Source organism: Spodoptera frugiperda, chromosome 25, assembly GCF_023101765.2.
Source record: "Spodoptera frugiperda isolate SF20-4 chromosome 25, AGI-APGP_CSIRO_Sfru_2.0, whole genome shotgun sequence".
Lineage (NCBI taxonomy): Eukaryota > Metazoa > Arthropoda > Insecta > Lepidoptera > Noctuidae > Spodoptera > Spodoptera frugiperda.
In genome coordinates, this window is record NC_064236.1 from 13,125,505 (window position 1) to 13,147,855 (window position 22,351).

General features: G+C 36.6%; 1 protein-coding gene across 3 annotated transcripts in view; it reads right to left on the bottom strand.

Moving 5' to 3' along the window:
• Positions 1-9,011: 9,011 nt before the first annotated feature.
• LOC118263192 (bestrophin-4) overlaps positions 9,012-22,351 on the bottom strand; it is a 48,190-nt gene continuing 34,850 nt past the window's right edge. For all 3 annotated transcript variants that reach the window (XM_035575039.2, XM_035575038.2, XM_035575037.2), the window contains exons 4-10: positions 17,799-17,928; positions 17,487-17,725; positions 13,775-13,903; positions 12,581-12,688; positions 12,089-12,319; positions 10,191-10,455; positions 9,012-9,821 (exon numbers count right to left, since the gene is read on the bottom strand). In XM_035575039.2, coding sequence (XP_035430932.1) covers positions 9,256-9,821; positions 10,191-10,455; positions 12,089-12,319; positions 12,581-12,688; positions 13,775-13,903; positions 17,487-17,725; positions 17,799-17,928 — 1,668 coding nt within the window. In that variant the 3' untranslated portion in view covers positions 9,012-9,255. The remainder of the gene's footprint in view (positions 9,822-10,190; positions 10,456-12,088; positions 12,320-12,580; positions 12,689-13,774; positions 13,904-17,486; positions 17,726-17,798; positions 17,929-22,351) is intronic.

Sequence of the window (22,351 nt, forward strand, 5' to 3'; positions counted from 1 at the left end):
CCAAAATGGATAACAAGAGGAATCAAAACTAGTAGCAAACACAAAAGGTCTTTACGGTTTATCTATTACCTAAATAAAATTAACGAAAATAAAAATAGGTATAAAAATTATTCTAAAATATTAAGAAAGTGTATGTATAATCTTCAAGCACTATGCAACCAAACATATATAGCTCAGTCTCACAATAAAGTAAAAGCTACATGGAATGTTGTAAAACACAACACGGGTAAAATTAAATGTAGAAATAATCTGGATTTTCTTATAGATAACAATACCACAACTACATCTGGCTCAGATATTGCTAATACATTTAACAAATATTTCGTCAACGTTGCTAAAAATGGTGAGTCAAATAATATTGACAATAGTAATATATCTTTTTCCGATTTAGCTTCACGAGATAACAGTATTTTTATAGAACCCAGTGATGATGTTGAAGTTTGTCAGATTATAAGGAATTTAAAAAATACAAAATCTTGTGGGTATGATAATATTTCTACGGATATAATCAAATGTATATCCCGGTATATATCACCACCACTAGCTCATATCATCAACCTATCTCTTGAACAAGGTTGTTTCCCTGATAGGTTGAAAATGTCATTAATCAAACCATTACACAAGAAAGGTTCCAAATCTGATGTAAATAACTATAGACCTATAGCCCTAACTCCAATTTTGTCTAAACTATTTGAAAGAATTATGTATAAACGGGTACTTAATTACTTAAATAAATTTAATATTCTTGTAAAAGAACAGTTTGCTTTTCAACAAAAGAAATCTACAACATTAGCTATATGTATATACGCTTGTGAGAGCAGTAATGAATAGTATTAACTCCAACACTTCTTCTTGTGCACTACTTCTGGACCTTAGTAAGGCATTTGATCTTGTAGATCATTCAATATTAATTAGGAAAATGGAAAGATATGGTATCAGAGGTTCTGCTCAAAAATGGTTCGAATCATATTTAAGTAATAGGAAACAGATAACCAGAGTCACAAAACTTAACGAAACAAATAACACATTAGAAAATTTTGATTCAAAACCGCTCGCAAATCACTGTGGTGTACCACAGGGGAGTATTTTGGGACCATTATTATTCTTGATTTATATAAATGATTTACCACAAGCTATAAAGCATCAATGTGTTCTATTTGCAGATGACACCACAGTAATAATAGAAAGTAAAAATCCACAAGACTATGATACCATTATAAACGAATCATTGAATGATATTACTAAATGGTTAGACATTAACAAACTAAGGATAAATGTTATGAAAACTAATGTATTAAGATTTAAAACTTGGAAAAGTAAACACATAAATTTAAATATTGCATATGATGGTACAATGATAGAACAGGTTAACAATGCTAGGTTTCTTGGAGTTTTTCTCGATGAACACCTTACATGGAAAAACCATATAGAAAATATTTGTAATAAAATTAATAAGTTTGTTTTTGCGTTAAGAAAGGTTAAAGATATTACTTCAAAGCATACAGCTATTCATGTCTACCATGCGTATGTTTGTTCAGTAATTCGTTATGGAATAATTGTTTGGGGGAATTCTGTGGATATTTCAAGAGTATTTATAACGCAGAAAAAATGCATTCGTGCAATATTTAACTTGAAATGGTCTGAATCCTGCAGGCCTGTATTTCAGTCTAATAAACTATTAACTGTTCCTTCCATTTATATATATGAAGTAGCTAAATTCATAAGAGCCAATCCTGCGCTATTTGAAGTTAAAGATAACGTAAATAAGAGAAAAGCAACACGCGTGCTTCTCCAAATGCCCGTACCTAGGTTAGAGTTATTTAGACGGAATTGTGTTTACATGGCTCCTCTTATTTATAACACCTTGCCTAAATCTATAACGGAACTTCCTTATAAGAAATTTTGTATTACATTAAAGAAATGGTTAATAAAAGAAAATTACTACTCAGTGCAAGAATTTTTAGTAAAAAATAAATGTAAATCTTTTGGCTATATAATAAGAAATAAATAATAGTTAAGTTAAATTAAGTTAAGTTAAGTGTAGCTTATGTACCAAAGCTTACCTAAATAATTGTTGTCAAAATGTATATGTCTTATGCATGAGTATTCTTGTACCTATCTAACCAATTGCATGCCAATAATGGTAAATGTGCTGATCTTATTATATTGTATGTAACACCTATATTATGTACCACATTTGAGCAAATAAATAAATTTGAATTTGAATTTGAATTTGAATTTGTTATCAAATATATGTTAGGTTTTAATCGTGTAAATTATCAAATAAAATATTTATATACTGGTCTTCATCCACAGCCGTTGTGCATGTAGACGTGGAAGCCTCATTGCCAAGACTATATATTTCTTTGGTGCCTATAGAGCGCAGTACGTCATCCGGAACTGTGTACGAATAGCAACATTTCCCTGCCCTCTTTAGGCCGAATCTAATGTATAAAATGGCATTTAAAGTTTTTACCGACAAACGGTTGCGAAGCTTAGTTTTGACTATATTCATCAGTGTTGCCACCTTAGGTCTCATGAAATGTCGACGATATTTACATCGCAAGGTATCAAGACAGTGGTTTGTTTCATGGTTTAACTTTTATTAATTAATTAATTGATATGCTAAAAAATATGCTATATGCTAAATAACAAAAGAAAAAGCTAAACGATATAAAATTATGCTAAATATGCTAAATTGGCAACACTAATATCAGTATCATCATCATCATCATCAGCCTATAGCAGTCCACTGCTGGACATAGGCCTCCCCAATTGTTCGCCACTTTGCTCTATCACTAGCGACTCGCATCCAGCTCTTGCCAGCCATCCTGCGCAGATCGTCACTCCACCTCGTCTAGGGGCGTCCTACACTACGTTTACCGAGACGCGGTCTCCACTCCAGGACTCGCTTACCCCAACGGTTGTCGGTCCTGCGGCTAATATGGCCGGCCCACTGCCACTTCAGCTTGCTGATCCGGTGGGCTATGTCGATCACCTTGGTTCTCTGCCGAATCACTTCGTTTCGAATGCGATTCCGGAGAGAGACACCGAGCATAGCCCTTTCCATAGCCCGCTGAGCGACTTTGAGTTTGTGGACCAGTCTAGCCGTAAGTGTCCACGTTTCGGCACCGTATGTCATTACGGGTAGGACGCACTGGTTAAAGACTTTCGTCTTTAGGCACTGTGGGATTGACGATGAGAAGACTCGACGGAGTTTTCCGAAAGCTGCCCAACCCAACTGAATTCTCCTATTCACCTCATCCTCAAAGTTGTTTCTACCTAACTGCAACGTTTGCCCGAGGTAGACATATTTTTGAACAACTTCGAGGACGGCTCCGTGAATCGCAATCGGTTCCGGTAGAACATGTTCATTGAACATGACCTTGGTTTTGTCCAAGTTCATCCGTAGGCCGATGCGTGCAGAGGAGTCAGCCAGGTCGTTCAGCATCCCTTGTAAGTTCTGCAGCGTTTCTGCCATTATGACGATATCATCTGCGAATCGCAAGTGAGAGATGTGTTCGCCATTGATATTGATGCCACGTCCTTTCCAGTGCAGCGTCTTGAACATAACCTCCATTGCATTAGTGAACAGTTTCGGGTATATGACGTCCCCTTGTCTCACTCCTCGATGCAATGGTATGGGACGTGTTTGCTGATTTTGTACTTGGACGCACATAGTGGCGGCTTCGTAAAGACATCTCATCACTTGGATGTATCGCCAATCAACCTGGCATCGCTGCAAGGACTCCAGGACAGACCAGATTTCTATCGAGTCAAAGGCCTTCTCATAGTCCACAAATCCTAGGCACAGGGGCTGATTATACTCTTCGGTTTTCTGTATAATCTGCCGCACTGTGTGGATGTGGTCTATGGTGCCGTATCCGCTCCGAAATCCAGCCTGCTCCGGTGGTTGGAATTCGTCGAGTCTTCGCGCAAGACGGTTCGTGATCACTCTTGAGAACAGCTTATAGACGTGGCTTAGAAGCGAAATGGGTCGATAGTTCTTCAGAAGGCTTTTGTCCCCCTTCTTGAAGAACAAGACGACCACACTTCTGCTCCACGCCCCTGGAGTTCTCCCTTCAAATAGGACAGCGTTAAAAAGCTTTTGGAGCTCCCTCAGTACGGGTTTGCCTCCTCCCTTTAACAACTCTGTGGTAACGCCGTCCTCTCCAGGGGCTTTTCCATTTTTAAGCTGCCCAAGAGCAATCTCGACTTCGCCAATGCTGACTTCTGGCAGGTCTTCGGTGAAATGGCGCGTTAATGTAGCTCTAGAGTCCTCATTTTCGGGATCAGGACGAGATGCATGCGAAGCGTATAACCGGCTATAGAAGTCCTCTATTTCCGAAAGAACCGCCGGCTTAGAGGCAACAACTTCTCCAGTTGCTGTGGTCAGTTTCGTCAGGTGGCTTCTGCCGAGAGATTGTACGAACACCTTAGACCCCCGATTCTGCTCGATGGCTTTTTCAATAGAAGCGGTATTAGAGCACCGGAGGTCGTGCCGCACGCGTTTGTTGATCTCCCGGTTCAGTGCTCGTTTTCCTGACCCGCCACTTACGGGTGAGTTTTCACGTCGTTGCCTCATCAGCCCCAGGGTCTCCTCGGAAAGTTTAGACTTCCTGCCCTTACGTCGCATGTTACAGAATCTCGTACCTTCGTCCCTGAGGACTCGAACTACATTTTCTAGGTTCTGGTTAACGTCCGTTGTGGTTTCCAAGGCAGCAAATCGGTTTTCCAGATTAAGCTGGAACGTTTCAGATCCAGTGATGGTTTGGAGCATAGTAGGTCGGAGCCTGGACTTCATCAAACGGACACGTTCGGCTTTAAAGTCGATATTCAGAGTGCCTCGGACAAGTCTGTGATCACTGCCGGTGTTAAACCTGTTGATCACGGAGACATCTCTGAATGTGTATCGCCTGTCCGCTATGATGAAGTCGATCTCATTTTTCAGTAGCATTCGTAATATCAGTAGCATTCGTTCTATAATATTGATTATGACACTCGCGTTTACGTGATACGGGTTTTCATACAAACTTTTAAGTCAATTTAAAACCGTTATTAGTATAAGTTGATACACAATAAATCAAGATCTAATCATTTAAAAATTACAAAATTTTTTTTGTGATTCTTAAAGTTTAAGTCTAATCTGTGGTGGAGTTACAGGCTGTGGTTATTAAGGTGAATGTTTTCGAGTTCGAGTTACCCGAGGGCTGGTCTGCTCGCAATTCCTCGGTCAGAGGATAACAATTGCCTTATCGTAAACTTTTCCCATTGACGTCGAATTTTTTGATGCTTTGTAAATAATTAGGGTTTCGTAGCCAAAAAGCAAAAAATAGAACCCTTATAGATTCGTCATCATCGTCATGTCTGTCTGTCTGTCCGTCCGTATGTCACAGCTATTTATTTACGAAACTGTTGGACCTACATAGTTGAAACTTTGTAGGTTGATGTAATTTGGTAACCGCTATTCGAACTTTGAATAAAAAATAACAATTTTAAAATTCAAAGGGGCACTACATACATGGAACTGATTTAAAAAAAATCTGCTAACATATCCGTGGTGGGTGTCTATGGATAGGTAGGTCTTTAAAAAATACATTATGGTTCCTAAAACCATTATCGTCAAAATCAATCGTTTGTAAGTTAGACGCTTCCAAAGTGGAAAAATGAGAAAAGTGTCCATCCCCCCTCTAACTTTTAAAAAAAGAGTGAGAAAACTAAAAAAAAATATATGCTGTCGATTTCAATAGAAACTTTCAAAATAAATTGGTTTAAACGAGATACTATTATTAGTTTTTAAGAAATAAAACATTTTCAAAAACCACAAATATAACTTTCTCGTTCATACAAACACTATGTAAAACCAAGTTATTATAACTTTTATATTATGTTATCTACTTGTTGCTACGGAACCTTGCATGGGCGAGTCCGACTCGCACTTGGCAGGTTTTTTTAGTTTACTTTTATTTTTTAGATTTTTCTAGTTTAGTTGTATTTACGTAGTGCTTAGTATATTTAATGTTCTAACATCACACATCACACAATATTATAAAGCTGATGAGTTTGTTTGTTTGTTTGAACGCGTTAATCTCCGGAACTACTGGTCCGAATTGAATAATTCTTTTTGTGTTGGATAGTGCATTTATCGAGGAAGGCTATAGGCTATAAAACATCACGCTATGACCAATAGGAGCCGAGCAGAGCGGGTGAAACCACGCGGAAGTAGCTAGTAATTAAATAAAGTACATTTTTATCTAAATATATCAATATATCAATAGTTGTTCGTTAATCTCGCTAAAAAACGAGAACGGCTCGAAGGAGCTCGAGAACGGCTGATTTGGCAAATTTTGGTCTTGAATTATTTGTGGGAGTCCAGCTTTGTATGATTTTGATTCTGATCCTTAATCAACCAACCAATATTACATTGTAACTAAGAGAAATTCTACAATGTCAAATTGTTACTAAAATTAATTAAGACGAACGTTTTATCGTTAAAGGCTAAAAAAATATCGATTTAAACACACATGATGATTGTCTAGCAGGACGCTAGCAATGTTTAACAGGTTCAACCCTCGCACGGTGAACATGTTAAATACATTATTGGAATAAAGTGATATAGTGTATAGAACTACAAACTAGCTTAAGATGATTTGCTAATTCATACGCATTGTATATTACTACCTGCTACGTGACTAGGCGCAAATTATACATCAACATTAAAACAGTAACATTTCGTTCATAAAAATGATTAACTTACCTATACCTATTTATGTACTTAAGTAAGTAATTAAAATAATACCTAAATTAGGTACCTAATAAAATAATACCTAAATTAGGTACCTAATAAAATAATATTTGTTTGCGTTCGGTGCATATATAAACTAGCTTCTGCTAGTGGCTTTGTTTGAGTTCCCATGGGATCAATAGAGCCTTTGCGCTATTTCAGACCATAATCTAACCCTGTTCCTAATTTGATCAGAATGCCTTCACTCGTTTAGACGTGATCGAGTAGACATGCACACAAACACAAACTTTCGCATTTATACTATTGTAATATTATTCATAACCAGTACTGTAGCTGTACCTATTACCTAATGGGCATGAGTACTAATACCTGTTGGAAATAATTAACGCGGGATAAAGTTTAACAACGTTTATTGAGCGGTAAAGAGTTTTACAGAGCAGGAAATTGACACACTAGCGCCACACGTAAGAGTGACGAACTAAAAGTTACGTTTTGAAACTGGAAGTGATTGGATTGGTGTTTATACTATTTCAACAATACCGTTAGTAAATGTCTACCCATACAGCTTATTGGGCACTGACAACATATCGATACCTGATTAACTTTGTTATTTGTTTTAAATTCGTTAATGTACATTAGGTTTTTTATCTATATGTTGTGCAGTTAGTGGGTGCGTTTATAGGGCAACTGACCCGGTTGTGGCCATCGACCCCTTTGTGGCCATTTGGGCCTTCAAATATTTATAACTAAGGCATGGACAAATAAATTACTCTGTGATGTACAGTATTTAAAAAAATGAATATTGGAGATACTGATACCGTTGGCAGCTTTGATGTGTCAAACTTCACTTCGATGCAACAAGTCATTTTTTTTAGTTGAGGGTGAAATTGTTAAGATCTTAACAAAAAGGCTAAGGCGAGCGGGTGAGGATTTGGGTTTTTATTTTTTAAATCTTTGCTTATTGTTTGGATGTTTATGTTAATACTACATGAAGAATATATTGTCTAAGTGAAACTAAAGTTATTTTGTCGCCATATGTTTCTGAAGTGGGATTATTAGAAGGTGGCCACTAATGGAGACGAAAATTATGAATTACTCCATCTTTGGCCACATGGCTGACCAAAACTAGTGTACATAGACACCCCACTTCTTCCCCTTTATTTTATCGTGGCTTTTTTTCCTTGGCTTTACATATCAACAAATACATATTTTTCATTTTCAGAGATGCAATAAATTGCCTTCACACAAAGGGGAGGTCAGATTACTTTGCAGCTTTTACCAACGTCATATAAATGCTGATCTCTTTATTTTTAAGTCAAATTAAAGTGAAGTAATAATATTTCATATTTTCCAAACTAAATAAAAATCATTGTTTATAAAATGTCCAATTTAATAAATAAATTTTAATTACTTTTATAGTATATTTTGATGGCCAAAACTGGCACACGACCGTGGCCAGAAATGGCACGAATCTGGCCAAAAATGGCACAAACTCCCTTTTTTTTTCTTTGTTATACAGTTATTTTTCTATTGGACGTTCTTTAAAAAAAGGGTTTTCTTAGGTAAGGTTAATACATGTTAAATGACTTTTTACAAGAAATATGTTCGTGATAACAAAAACTACAAGTTAAGAAAGCCTCAAAGTCGATAAAATTCTTAAAGTGGCCACAACCGGGTCACTTACGATAAATGGTCATAATTTCAAATGAATATGGCACTTAGTATCGAAGCAGCAATTTGTGAACCACACAAAGAATAGGGGCTACTTTATTTTTGTCCACCAGATGGCGTTAGTATGAACTTCTTATTCTTCGTCCAATAGGGAATAAGCTAGTGTCACAAAATTAGATGTCCAATATTTAACAATTATGTACATTGCTTAAAAAAACCTCTTGCTACATTTGCAGTATCTAGTAAGCAAAAAAACAGTAGCCCCATGCTCAATTGCTCCGTGCGTGAATCGAACACGCGAGGCGCTGCACAGCATAAGCAGTCACTCAATCATTGCATCAATAATACCTACAGTAAAGACAGCAATCTGTCACTACGAGCGATTTTCCAAACCTACCTTTTGGAAATACGCAGGGACTTTAATATGTGGAACGATCAATATAAATAGGTAGGTACATTACGGCACGGTAACCATGTAGTTTTAGGTCCGCATGCAGCAACGTACCTCATTATAGGAATATCGTATAGGAATTCAGTGAATTGAAGGGGCAACGTGATCATGTTTGGGCATATGAACATAAATAAAACAATAAAATAAAATGGAAAACTATAATAAAAAAATATACAATTCAATCCCTGTCTGTGCGTAAAACTCAATTTATTCCATTACTGCAATGGAAATCGACTTACAAATAAACCTAAATGAGCTCTCTCATTTTAACTATAATGAGTACCTAAGTACATGTACTTAGTATCATTATCAGACGAAAAACTCGACTAATAAAACATTATCAATCACAATTTCATAAGCACCACGTATTATGGACGGATATTTAATTTTATACATAGACTTCGCCTCTCTTAGAGTTGCTGCGTTTTCGTGTAAACTCAGGTGGAGTGCCGGTGCTTGCGTTACTGTGCTCACTGTCACGGTCCGACGGAGGGAGCTCAGTGACTGTGGCCCGCGGCGAATGAGGTGATCCTCCAGAACCGTCGGCTGTGCCACGCTCGGGGCGCGGACTCGACGGCGTGGAGCTGACTAAGCTTGTGAGCTGCGACACGCCCAGCGTCACGGGCGCTGCAGCTATCATCGGGGCCATACCACCCGTCGTCAAAGAAGGCGATAACACGGCTTGTGCCAACGCTGTGGTTCCTGGCTGGCCAGCGTGTAACGTATTGTTCACTGACCCACTGTCGAGTTCTTGGATAGGGGATAGAACAAGAGCACCAAGAACAGGCACCTCATTTTGGTAACCCTGGTGCGCCATAATAACGCCCATATTTTGCATACCCATTGCAATTCTATTTTCACGATCCATAACCTCTTTTGTAACGTCTGGAGTCGGTATGCGAGGCCGGTTTCTTAAAGTTATTGGAACAGCAGAACCATTGCTTTTTTGTCCACCTGAAAGAAAAATAATGTTAATGTAATTGCAGCTGTTGTGTCAACTAGGGGGTTAGCGGGGCTCCGCCAAAAGAGGAGGAGGAGGAGTAAGAGAGGGCTGGTTTTTAATGGGTAAAAGTCTCACCTAAGGAGGGAGAAATCATTCAATGATTTTTCTCTTAAAAAAACATAATTGATGAGTCCAATTAAATTACTAACTCACACAGTGGTAACTAGCATAGTATCTCTAGCTTTTAAAAACATAATTTTATACACTTAGTATTAGTCCATAACTAAAAACTATAGTAGAATGTAACATAAATTGAATTATATAATATCTACTATTGCTATAAAGTACAAAGTTAAAATAAAAAGTGTAAATAATTTTACCATGTCTAGAGCTGGGTCTGTGTTGTCCACGGCCAGACTTGCGTCCAACGAGGCGTTCATACAACGACATCTTATGATGAGGCGGCGGTGGCATCACTGGCTGGCCGGCTTCAGGACTCGAGTACACGACCGAGTTATGTCTATTTCGGCCAAACAACCCACCCGAAGAGTACGCCGTCGATGCAGATCTGACTGAACCCATTCGTGATATTTGTCTTTGGAACCAATTTTTCCTTCGCTCCACAAGCGGAGTATCCACACTTTCCTGCAAAAAACTCAAGTTAGTAAAATTGCTCTGTTACAGAAAATAGCGTTTGCCTATACCCAGATGGCGCGTGTTTAGACGACGCGCGTTGACAGCTACATTCATTTACCCAGGTTTTAATGTGCCATTGCATGCTAACGGTGAAAACTTAAAATCAGGAGACCTTTTATTTGGATAAAAATATCCAAAGATTTTTCGAAAATCTTACGGGAACGGGAAAAAGGGGAACTCTTAAGCTAGTACTTCTATATCTATACATAGTATAAAACAAAGTCGCCCATTTTGTCTGTAGTCCCTTCGTATGCATAAAACTTTAAAACTACGCAACGGATTTTGATGCGGTTTTCACTAATAGAAAGAGTATTTTCTCCGACAGGTTTTTATATATAATTGAAATACATTGAAACTATATTAGCTGAGTTATAGCGATTTATGTCCAAGAAGTCAGAAAAAAATCTAATTGAAGATTGCATTTGTGCGTGCGCCGCTTATACCGTTGGATACAAGTAAGAACAATGTATAGCAAAAACATTGGTCTTTATTAGTTCTACAAAAAAGTCCGCGATGACATATATCCAGCTTTTTTATTTAAGTCACAAAAACTACTTTTCTGTATTAAAAAAACATTTAATTCGTTGGGTGATGTTTAACTGGTGATATAACCAATAATACATATATCCTTATCATAATAAGTAAGTTCATCATCACGAGCATTTAATTTAGATTATTTTTGCAGTTTACAGTGTGTTATTTAGACATATAGTTTAGGAGATATCACGATATTAGTATTGCGGCACGGTACGGGCCGGCCGCGGCGGCGGGGGCAGCGTCCCTATAAATAGCGCGTCGGCGGCAGCGGCTCCCCATTAGCACTTTCAGGCACTTTGAAATTGGAAGCGATCGGAAAGTAAGTAAAAGTAATAAAATGTAGAATGTAAATAATTTAAAAAGTAAACAAGAAAATAATAGTTAGATGTATATGTATAACAAAAGTAGGTAAGTACATAAAAAAAACAAAAAATATAAAAAAACGGTACATAAAAAATAAATAATATTAAAAAGTAGGTACTACGACTTTGATCTATACATATAAGACAAAAAAAAATCTGTACATTACTTAAATATTTTTTCCAAAAACTGATAGGGGGGGCGATCAAAGAAGAGTCACAGAAACTAAAAAACATTTTAATATTTTAAACGCGGTTAAGGGAAAGAGAAGTTATTGTGAATTGAAAATTAGTATCCAATATGTGTTGGTGCGTTGACTGTATTTGTCGAAGTAGCGGGATACACGCAAACGAAGTTGCGCGGGTCAGCTAGTAATATATAAAACTAAAAAGTTTGTTTGTTTTAATGCTAATCTCCAAAACTACTGGTGTGTTGGGTATTGCATTTATCAAGGCTATAAAACATCATCTGCTGGCATGCCTTTCGTGACAAAATTAATATAATTTCAAAACCGCCAAAGGGAAGCAAGCCCGTATAATTGACGCAAGTTATCTGAACTTGCGTCAACATTGCCCTCTTTCATTGGAACGGTGGAACCTACTGCATCGCCTCGCCGATCATTAGTTTGTTGTGTAATACTTGTAAAACGCATCAAGTGAAATAACCTCCTTATAAAATAACTCACATAATCTGCATAAGTCTCGTCGTGACTTTTTCTAGGAGCTTGAACATTTGCATAGACTGCATCTTCAGCCTTCACTTTGTAGTGGTCGGCTGAACAAGGTGGCTCATGTCTACGATAGTGTTCTGACGCCACAGTGTATGGCAAGTCCTTCGGGACGACCTCCTCCCAATATTGATCTTTCAGAAGTTCAGGATGCTCTTCATGCATCTCATCCACTATCATGTAGGCAGCCTGTAATATTTAAACATTAAAATAAATTATCTAGTAATTATTTATTTTATTTCATGAATAAATGAAACTGACATCATCTGAGGGGTAAATAAATAAGTACTAGTAAAAATAGAAAATAAGCTATCTTTCATATTTATTTACACATAGTATGTGAAGCCGATGTGAATTATGTACTTAAGGTTATTTATTGCTTGGATGGAAGGTGAAAAGAAACATTGGATGTAAGAAACATGAACAAATGGAAATCTTTTGATACCGTACCTTTATATGTCTGTCTATTAACCAGTTCAATTCAATATCATCGTCATCCTCACCGAAAGGATTAATCAGGACCTCGGCCACTTTCAGCCAACCAACGTAGAAGCAGAACTGGAAATAGAATTAAACAGATTTACTTTTGTGTTTAGAAAAAATACTTAGTATGCAATATTAGTCTAAAATGAAAATTCCACAAAAATCGATAGTGTACTGTGTAAGTTAATACGATTCGATAGTGTTGTGGTGGCCTGAGGTTTAAGACACCAGCTTCATCATGCATGAGGGTGCAGAGTGACTTGACCAATGTGACTTTTACCGAGTTATATGGATTTTATAAGAATATTTCGACACTATTGACAAATTGTGAAGGAAAACATCGCGATAAAACCTGGGTTTATAGTTTAAACGAAATATAGTCTTTTAGGCACAACTTTTATATGAAAAGTATAGTAAACAAATTAAAATTAAAAGTAAAATTTAGTTATTGTTATCATAAAGATTGGATCTAAATAAAACTGCTTTATAGCATTGTTTTCATTTTAATCACATTTATAGTATAAAAGCTGTGCAAAATTGTGTACATTTTGTTTATTAGGCACTCTATAGGAACCTATACTTTACAGTGCGTACGTAAAGGCAGCGTAGGAATAAAACACATAACAGAGATTATGTGGTGCATTTACTGTCGCTCCCGATAGCGAAATGTATGGTTGGAACAAAGGTACAAGGTTAATATTACGTTAATGGTACTTTTCCACCAGATATGTGCAATGCAGGAACGTATCCTGTGGCTGCGTTTGGCTTCCACCAATCATATTTATTGGTACACATAGCTCAGCGTTGGTGGATACGGACTAAGCTAAGCTATGTTTTTTATATGGAAAGATGCGTACTATCCATGCCATCCATAGATGGCTTTCCTACTATAGTCGTCATCGTATACATCGCATACCCCAGTTGCTCATCTTCCTCGGACAGCTATATAGCTTAGTAAGGATGGAAACGATCACATAGTTTTATAGCTCAGCTATTAGGTACATTTTAGTACTTAGCATAATTATAGCAAAGCTACACTTCTTTGGTAGAAAAGCACACTAAGATAGTACTTACATCCACACTACCTACTATTTCCTACTCACTCCCTCTACGCACTGAAACATTAACATGTGGTTGTGACAGCTACAGACATATGCGTACCTGTAGTGCAGTGAACAACGGGAAATAAACGTCAGGCTCGTATTTGGAAGTGCTACCTGGTGCGGGTGGCACCAACTGACGGCCCATCAAAGCTGCCACGAAGTACGTGTACAAAGCCAGCGTCACCACCTGAAACATATTAAAGACTCTTAATAATATCTATCTATTTACACATGTATAGGTACTAATCACTACATAGTATAAAACAAAGTCGCTTTTTCTGTCATGTGTCATGTTGTCCCTATGAACGCTTAAATCTTTAAAACTACGCAACGGATTTTGATGCGGTTTTTTTAATAGATAGAGTAACTCATGAGGAAGGTTTTTATGTATAATACAGGTATAATATATCACCATTGCACCCATGCGAAGCTGGGGCGGGTCGCTAGTATATGTATAAAGCTGAAGTGTTTATTTATCGGTTCGTTTGTTTGAAAGCGCTAATCCACGGAACAACTATATGATCAAAATGTATGATCGAAGAATCACGTTACAATCTATTGATAAGTAGTTATAAAACATCATCCACTCTGCTGGGTTCCTATTGGAACCGCGCGGGAATAACTAGTTACTCATAAAGTATTTAAAACTACTTAGTACTTAATTAAAGTTTTAAAGAGGTTAATTAAGGTACTCGCTTCTAAAGTGCATATAATAGTGCATAGGAAGTGATACTAACATAGTTTTAAGTTTTATTTACTAACAAGTTTTTGTATATGACGTATATATGTTAGTTTAATGCCCGAATACTCAAACGCTACTCAATTTTAAGACGCTCTCAAATGTAGTACTGTCACTATCAATTCTTTATAAAATGACAGAGATAGCACGATATTTAAGTACAACTTAAAATTGAGTAGCGTTTTATTCGGGAGTAAGTATATCTATGGGCCATAGTTGCCTGATTGTAAAGGTTTAAATAAATAAATAAATAAAAAAAAAATAAAGCATGTAGTAGACGATGTAATAGAAAATGAATGATTTTCAGACTTTTTCCTACAAAGAACTTGTTTACAGTAACTTAATCCGACGTTGTGGAAAAGGCACTAAGTATAAGATGTTTATTTTTCTGTACTATTAATAAGATAATGCTACTTCAAACATAGGGTAAAGGCTACTGTTAACGATCGGAGTTGGAAGCTTCTGCCGGCGGCTTCGTCCGCGTTTCCGTGGGATAAAAAGTATCCTATCACCCAAATTAGTTCATATCCTGTGTAGTGTGTGTATACCAAATGTCATCGCAATCCGTTATGCAGTTTCAACGTGATTGACGGATCAACATCCAGACATACAAATAAAATATTTATGGTTATATTAGTATGATTTAGATTTATGTAAATGTCTTTAAATCGTTTTTAATTCCATTTGGTGTCTACAAACATAATTTAAAAACTTTAGCTAAACCATTTACGAATTAATTAATTAATCTTCAATGATTTTAAGTTTGTGTGTAAACTTATATAAAGGAGATTGTCCAAAGCTGGCCATTTTTAAACAGGTTGCTCTAGGAATAATATCTAACATAGGAATCAACAATCTTTTGTTTCGCAACAAAGGAAAAAAGTATAATTCATCTACTAGTACGTCCATTCACTGCAGCTCTTACCCTAGTTCTGGATCAAAGGGTTCTATGTAACGTCCTTTTACGTTAACGAAATAAAGGGTTGTGGTTTTAACAGACAGATGGACAACAAAGTAGTGTTTAAAAGAATCCTTTTCTTTTTTGTTTTCATATCAGAACGCAATGAACATGACAGGTATCCATATGTCATATACTTTTGCTATAAAACATATTACTTTATTTATTTCAACCCGGTACATTGATCATAATTTTGCAAAGGAGGTAACATTAGGAATTAGAAACTACCCGCTGATTATCAAATCAATAAATTGTATATGGTAAACTCTAGAGAGAATTAACACATTTACTTTTTTCAATTAAACGGTCCCTGGTTTTAGCCCCTGTTAGTATCTAGTAGTTTAATTGTGGTATAAAATTAAACAACCATATTTTAAAAATACGTAAAAGGCCTCCCGATATCAGCACCTCGAAATTAATTTTAATAAAATAGAAATTAACGTACTTCTACTGGGTGACTGGTGATATACCATCAATACTTATGGAGATGGAGAGTACTCGGTACTCGATTCTCGTTAACTTGGTATAAAACAATAGGTACCGTACATAATTTTTTATCGAAATGTCTCTAAAAATAAGTGAAATTTTAATAGGTCTCGATGTAGGTAGGTAACAGCTGTACAGTGTAGGTAACTACGTATTCTGTGTTGATAGCGCGCTGCGCGACCCGTGCGTCCGCGCGGTGTCTGCGTCCGCGCGGCGTCTGGACTGGACTCTCGGGGTACTGTGTACGAAGTTTACTAAAAAGTTATTTATTATTTCATTTTTATGTTATTTTATTTCATAATATATGTTCGCATACTATCACGTCCTCAAATATTGAAGGTACCTCACCAGTCACCCAGTATAACTGAATTTCAATCTGGTAAAACTATATAATAGGTTATATATTAGGTAGGTTTAAATTCAGATGATTAATGTTTTCATAGTTTTCAACATAATATCCTACTAACATTATAAATGCGAACGTTTGTGAGGGTGTATGGATGGATATACATATATTTGTTGCTCTTACACGACAAAACGGATTCGGATGAAATGTATCCAGATAGAGATTACAGTCTGAAATAACACAAGGGGTAATATATCATGGGAATGTGCACGAAGCCACTAGCAGAAGTAAGTAGTTTCATAATTTTTGAACGAGATATTTCTAAACGGGTTAAAGTTTTATAATGTCTTTTTTATAGCAAATTAACTCTCATTTGTTTAACGTTAATCTCACTACATAGGTACAATACACAAAGCAAGTTGCGCCTGCGACCTCGATCGCATTTTTTAGATGACCTGTAAATACGCGACATAGATTTCGCGGCGCTTGTCACTTTATCAAACCCGCTGATGTTTATTGCGCATCACAATTAATTACAGAATTGTTAGCTTCTGCTAGCGGACTCCTTCGCTTTCTCGCAGGTTAATAAGTAGCCTCTAGATATGTTTTTCCACGACATTAGTCTAGTATATCACAATAATTTACCTATTACCATGAGTAATAGGTAAATAGTCTTTCAAATAGATTATTAGTAAGTACCCTAGGAATAACAACGTTAAAATACGTGAACATAGTACCGTGTTGTCAGATCAATTTTGTTTTTCAATTATGCTAAGTAAATTACTGTAAAACCATGTGAGATCACTCGCATACACAAATAATATATTATGCCAAGTTTTATCATCGGAACGAATTAACTTGGACACATGGCAAGTCATATCGGTCGTCACGTCTTATTTTACCACAGGTATTTAAACATTAATTCACTAGTATACGTAAGTGACGCCCACGTATGTAAGTAGTACCTACACATGTATAATGTTTCGCGACAACATGTCCGTTCAGATGAGTAGACGTGCTCAAATCCACCTACAATAGCTATTGTTTATTTAATGCATTATTGCTTCGACTTTGACACATTTTGTGCATATAATTATGCTTTCTGAGAATGTTTTCGCGGTTACAAAGTAGATACCTTAATACTACTCACTAGTAAAGATTAAACTGTAATCTCATAATGTAAATAAAACAAGCTTCACATATGGAAATTATCGTAAATTAAAATTATGTGATTTACTAACCTGAGTGTATACCAGGGGCACACAGACTGTGTCGTATCCTATGAGCGCTCCCAATCGCCTTCTAATATCCGACAGTTCAACTAACAGCGTTTGAACAATGTGGTCACTTGTTATCAAGCCTTCTTTCCTCGCCCTATTTATTATATTTGTCGCCCAAACCAGCGGCATCCAATATTTGGACATGGGACTCTTCCCATCCATTTTTTCGAAAACTTTCCTCTCACTCTCCAACATAAGACCTGAAAGAGAGGAAACATTCATTTCGGAATTCGAGAGGGACAACTTGGATCTCAAAGTGTTCTTTGAACTTACCAGAGTCTACGACATGTTGCCACGTTGGAAACCGTCGCTTCACCCTTAGGGATACCCTCTGAAGAGTAATGACGTAAGCTAAGATGGCGTATCTTACAATATTTCTTCTCATTAACCGACCCGTCTCGTCCTGCAACAAAAAGGAACCATCTTTATTATTTGTTCATTGTGTCAAAATATGAAGAAATACGCACAGCCACAGCACAGCATTTCATTATTTACTCCTGTTGTATATTACGGGGTATATATGGTAGTCTTGCGTTTTATAAATTATACAGTAAGTATGTATTTTAAAGTATAGTACCCTAACCAAATAAAGCCTATTTTGAAAATTTCCCTCTTCCCGATGTCAAATGGTCGCCAAAGTTTGTAGAAGTGTGCATGCACATTACTTAACTAATTTGAACACAGCAAGCAACCCGTGCCGCGATTATGTTGGAACCTACAGACGAAAACAATCACGACGTGGAGCGCACTTTAGTTTTTATAAAATTCGAGTAGCGTAAACTGTTAGTATTTTTATATTTATCAGTATACGACGTGCCGTGTTTTGTCTGTATGACAATTATACATTTAGCCATCTCCTCACATTAGTGAAATAGCTATAATATCGGTGTATTTCATATAATCGTTGTTTTGTTTACCTATGTGCCATGCCCTAATAAAGCCTACAAAAAAAACGTGTAGGCCTTATTACGGCATAGTTGTTTTTCAGTAATTTCATAGAAAACGGATCACCAGCTTCTGTCAAAAAGAAAGCCAATGGATTTTTCAAAAGATGGAAAACGCTGTTAAAATGGTAGAAAGGGGTAAACGGGGTGAATAGATACAGAAAAGGGGTGAATGGATATCGGGAAATTCTTCATAGTATCTATTTACCCTTCGAATTTTATGCACCCTGTTTTACCCGGTAGGCTGCTGCAGCCAGATATAACTTCCAAAGAAGTACGCATCATCTAAAGAGTGGTTTCCACTACACGAAAGCTAGGTCGGTCGCTAAATTGGCTACAGAACAAGAAGTTATTCTCATTCGTTTAACTGATGCTGGGGTGCCGATGACTTCAAAGATGCTACTTGGGTATTACATGATGAGAAACTCGTTTAGCCTGATGTATAATGACCAAAATTAATTAATAAGATCTCATTACATTTATTATAAGCATTGACAAAGTTTTGTTATAATTAAGAAGTTGAATACTTACTAGTTTTTATTGAGGCCTTATTAAGACATAGGGTTCCCAATAAGGCCAAAGTGACACTTTAGTTATTTTTGTTTACAAAATTGTAATTTTTGTTTCTAAAGCCATTTTGATTCCATTATTACAAAGTTTAATAAATAAATATAAGATTTTGAAATTATCAGCCCATTGTCATTTTAAACCTACGAGCTAGGCGGTAATAAAAATAAGGTAGGCCTTATTTGGTTAGGTTACCTTATTTTAGACATTATTAGATTCATTTTAATACAAAAGATAAGAAATACGTTTTCAGCTCATTGGCAGGTTTCTTCAAACTTTTTTTCTTACTAAGTAAATATTTAGAAAACAAAGAAGTAAGTGGTTAGCCTTACTACGCACCATAGAGCAACGCGGGCCTCGTACGGAGCGAGGCCCGCGTTGCTCTATGCTACGCACTGAGTGAGTACGTGAAACTTTGTACAGCTGAAATAATGCTAACCAAGGACGAATTACATCTTAGTCATTTCTTTCCGAAGTCGTCATGTGTTTGATAAACAGCATTAGGTGCGTCATTTCGTGACCACCGAACAGTAAGGAAGAAATGAAAATCATTTGTCTAATATCAATCAAATCAAAAATCTTACAGGATTCAGGATCAAAAACGAATCTTACAGGACCAAAATACCAAAAAGGCATTCGTATCGAAGGGCCAACTGCCTTTTTTTAATTACTAATCTAAATCATAGAGAATTTACGATTTGTATTATAAAGACAGTTATTATATAGCAATAATAGTATAGCAATATTTAAATAAGTTGCAATTTTTGAAACGTGCGATGAGTTCTATCTTGCTTACAAACGTCATTTATAAATAGAGAAAACACTAAAATGGATTTGAAACGAATATTTGAACCAAAGCGCCCATTTTTCCTAATCGGAAAACAATACTGTAACTTTAGGTACGTACCTAATTGCACTACGAAATTTCACGCACGTTGGCAATAACGAGGCAATCGGGTATCGGTAAATAAAATATTCGATATTACTTACAAAACAAACCATTACTTAAAACAATGAAATCATAAATAACAAAAGCGTGTTTAAATCACGTTCGTTTCTGTCTACTAACGATTATCAAATGGAGTATCTACAAATTGTGGAGACAAACACAATAATCAATAAGTTTTAATGTATGTGTGCAGCGGAGGCATAACTAATTCTTTGTACGATGCTTTATCGTCTATCATGCATTAGTTGCGGCATTGCATGGCATGTGCACGTACACTCGCGTAAGGCTTGTAGGCTGTCGACTTATGCCAACATAAAATAGCATTTATTACAATCGTGGTTCTGATAGAGAATCTGCCCATCAAAACCACAATAATAGTTTGAACGATTGATGATGATGATGATTTATTATTAATAGTGTCTGCAGCTATAACATGTTAATTAGTGTTACCTACTTCAAATGAAACGATGTTAATAATGTAACATAACAATTTATCTTTTTGAAAAGTGTACCGTACGAATCAATTACTTAAACGAGTCTGTATCCGAATATTTCAAAACATGGCTGGACTGGTGACATCACGCGGCATTGTATGGAAAACATGTGAAAAGCGATAAAACAATATGACGAAGCGCAACTTGCCTGGAGCGTGACCATAAAATGTGCTCTGAATAAAATAACAACTTAGGTACAACTAAGTAGCACTAAAATTACTAGTTCCTGGTATTATAATCACCCTTTATTTCTCGAACAGTAGTAGGAACAAGTAGAGATATAACACCAATTTTGATCTAATTGTTTTTACTACGTAATAGAGAAGGACTTCTGCTACATAGGTACCTATTCCGGGAAGGTTTCCAGTTTTCGGGTTATTCCTAAAAACTCGATAACGTTTTGCCCTTATCCCTTCCTGGATAGTACTAATTAATAACCCATCTCGATTGAGATAGATTTTCGACATTCGTTCTATAGAATTGAAATTGAAACTTGAAATCAGCAGTCAAACAACACAGTAGGACGGTAAAGATCATGAACTATTAAAATGGTTATTTCATTTCCGGGTATAGGTAGAAGTTTAAACTAAAAACGAAACTCAACATTCAAACACCAATTTAACAATATACCTATGTTACGTGGCGCGGCGTGCAATATGTAGGTTTCGTTATGAAACAAACAATAATAGCTGCGGTATACCTTTGGCTCAATGACGTTCTACTAAAATAAGTATCCTGTACTGGTGACATTTCCTAATGTTTTTATCAATATACTAGCTTTCCGCCCGCGGCTTCGCCCACGTGTAATTCGGTTATATATAGCGTTTTTTAATGATCTCGACAGGGCTTTTTCTTCCACAGGCTGAAATCTTGTTACAACTGGAATTAAATATAGCCTGTGTTACTCAGGGATGATGTAGCTTTCTAATGGTGACAATTTCATAGATCTGTTTAAGTATTTGCGTCTGATAGTCATCATCCCATGTGAATGAGCTGATGATGGAAGGTACAACTCCTCAACGGTTAGGAGTTGAAAGAAAATTCTTACGAAGTTATACGTACATGTGAGGCTATTAGGTTGACCTGATAATAAAAAGTAAATCTCATTAACGTTAAGAATTTAGGTGAAAATGGATGCGGACAAATTTCGTCTCTTCACTTGTTTCCTTTTAGCTGTTTGTATGGGTAGTGTTAACACAAAATAGGGATTTAAAGGCGTGATGTTATTAATGTTATGCATGTATGTACATAATTATGTATGTTAAAGAGACGACTGAAAGTTGTCATACAAAGTCTTTTTTTAAGGATGGGAAATCATCAAATGACCTCTCCCGCTCTGGGTGGAACGGAAGGGAGTGTCAGACTTTTACTGACTAAAACCCACCTCGTTCCTTCAGTTGCCCTTTGCGTTCCGGGGCCAGGGTATCTCGTTAGAACTTTCCCGCAGCCCCGGCTTTGTTTATCCCGTTTCCCCCCCTTGGGGGTTGACACTTCAAAAATCCCATCTTAGTGCTCACTTATGTTACTAAAGGAACCTCTGTTCAAAATCTCAGACTCAATCGCACCCCCTAAATCACGATTGGAGGGTCGTTTGAAAAAACTTATAATGTCAAACATATTTACTTGCCTATGTACGTGTTCATGCCAAGTTTCAAGTTTATAAACCCAAGGAATAAGATTTTTCATAGAAACGTTTTTACCCCTTTTCCCCCCTTGGGGGTTGAATTTCCAAAAATCCTTTCTTAGTGCTCCCCTACATATCCCAAGGAACCTACATTCCAAATTTCAGCTGTCTACGACCAGTAGTTTCGACTGTGCGTTGTCTGTCAGTCAGTCAGTCAGTCACTCAGTAACGGAAGAGTTTTATATATA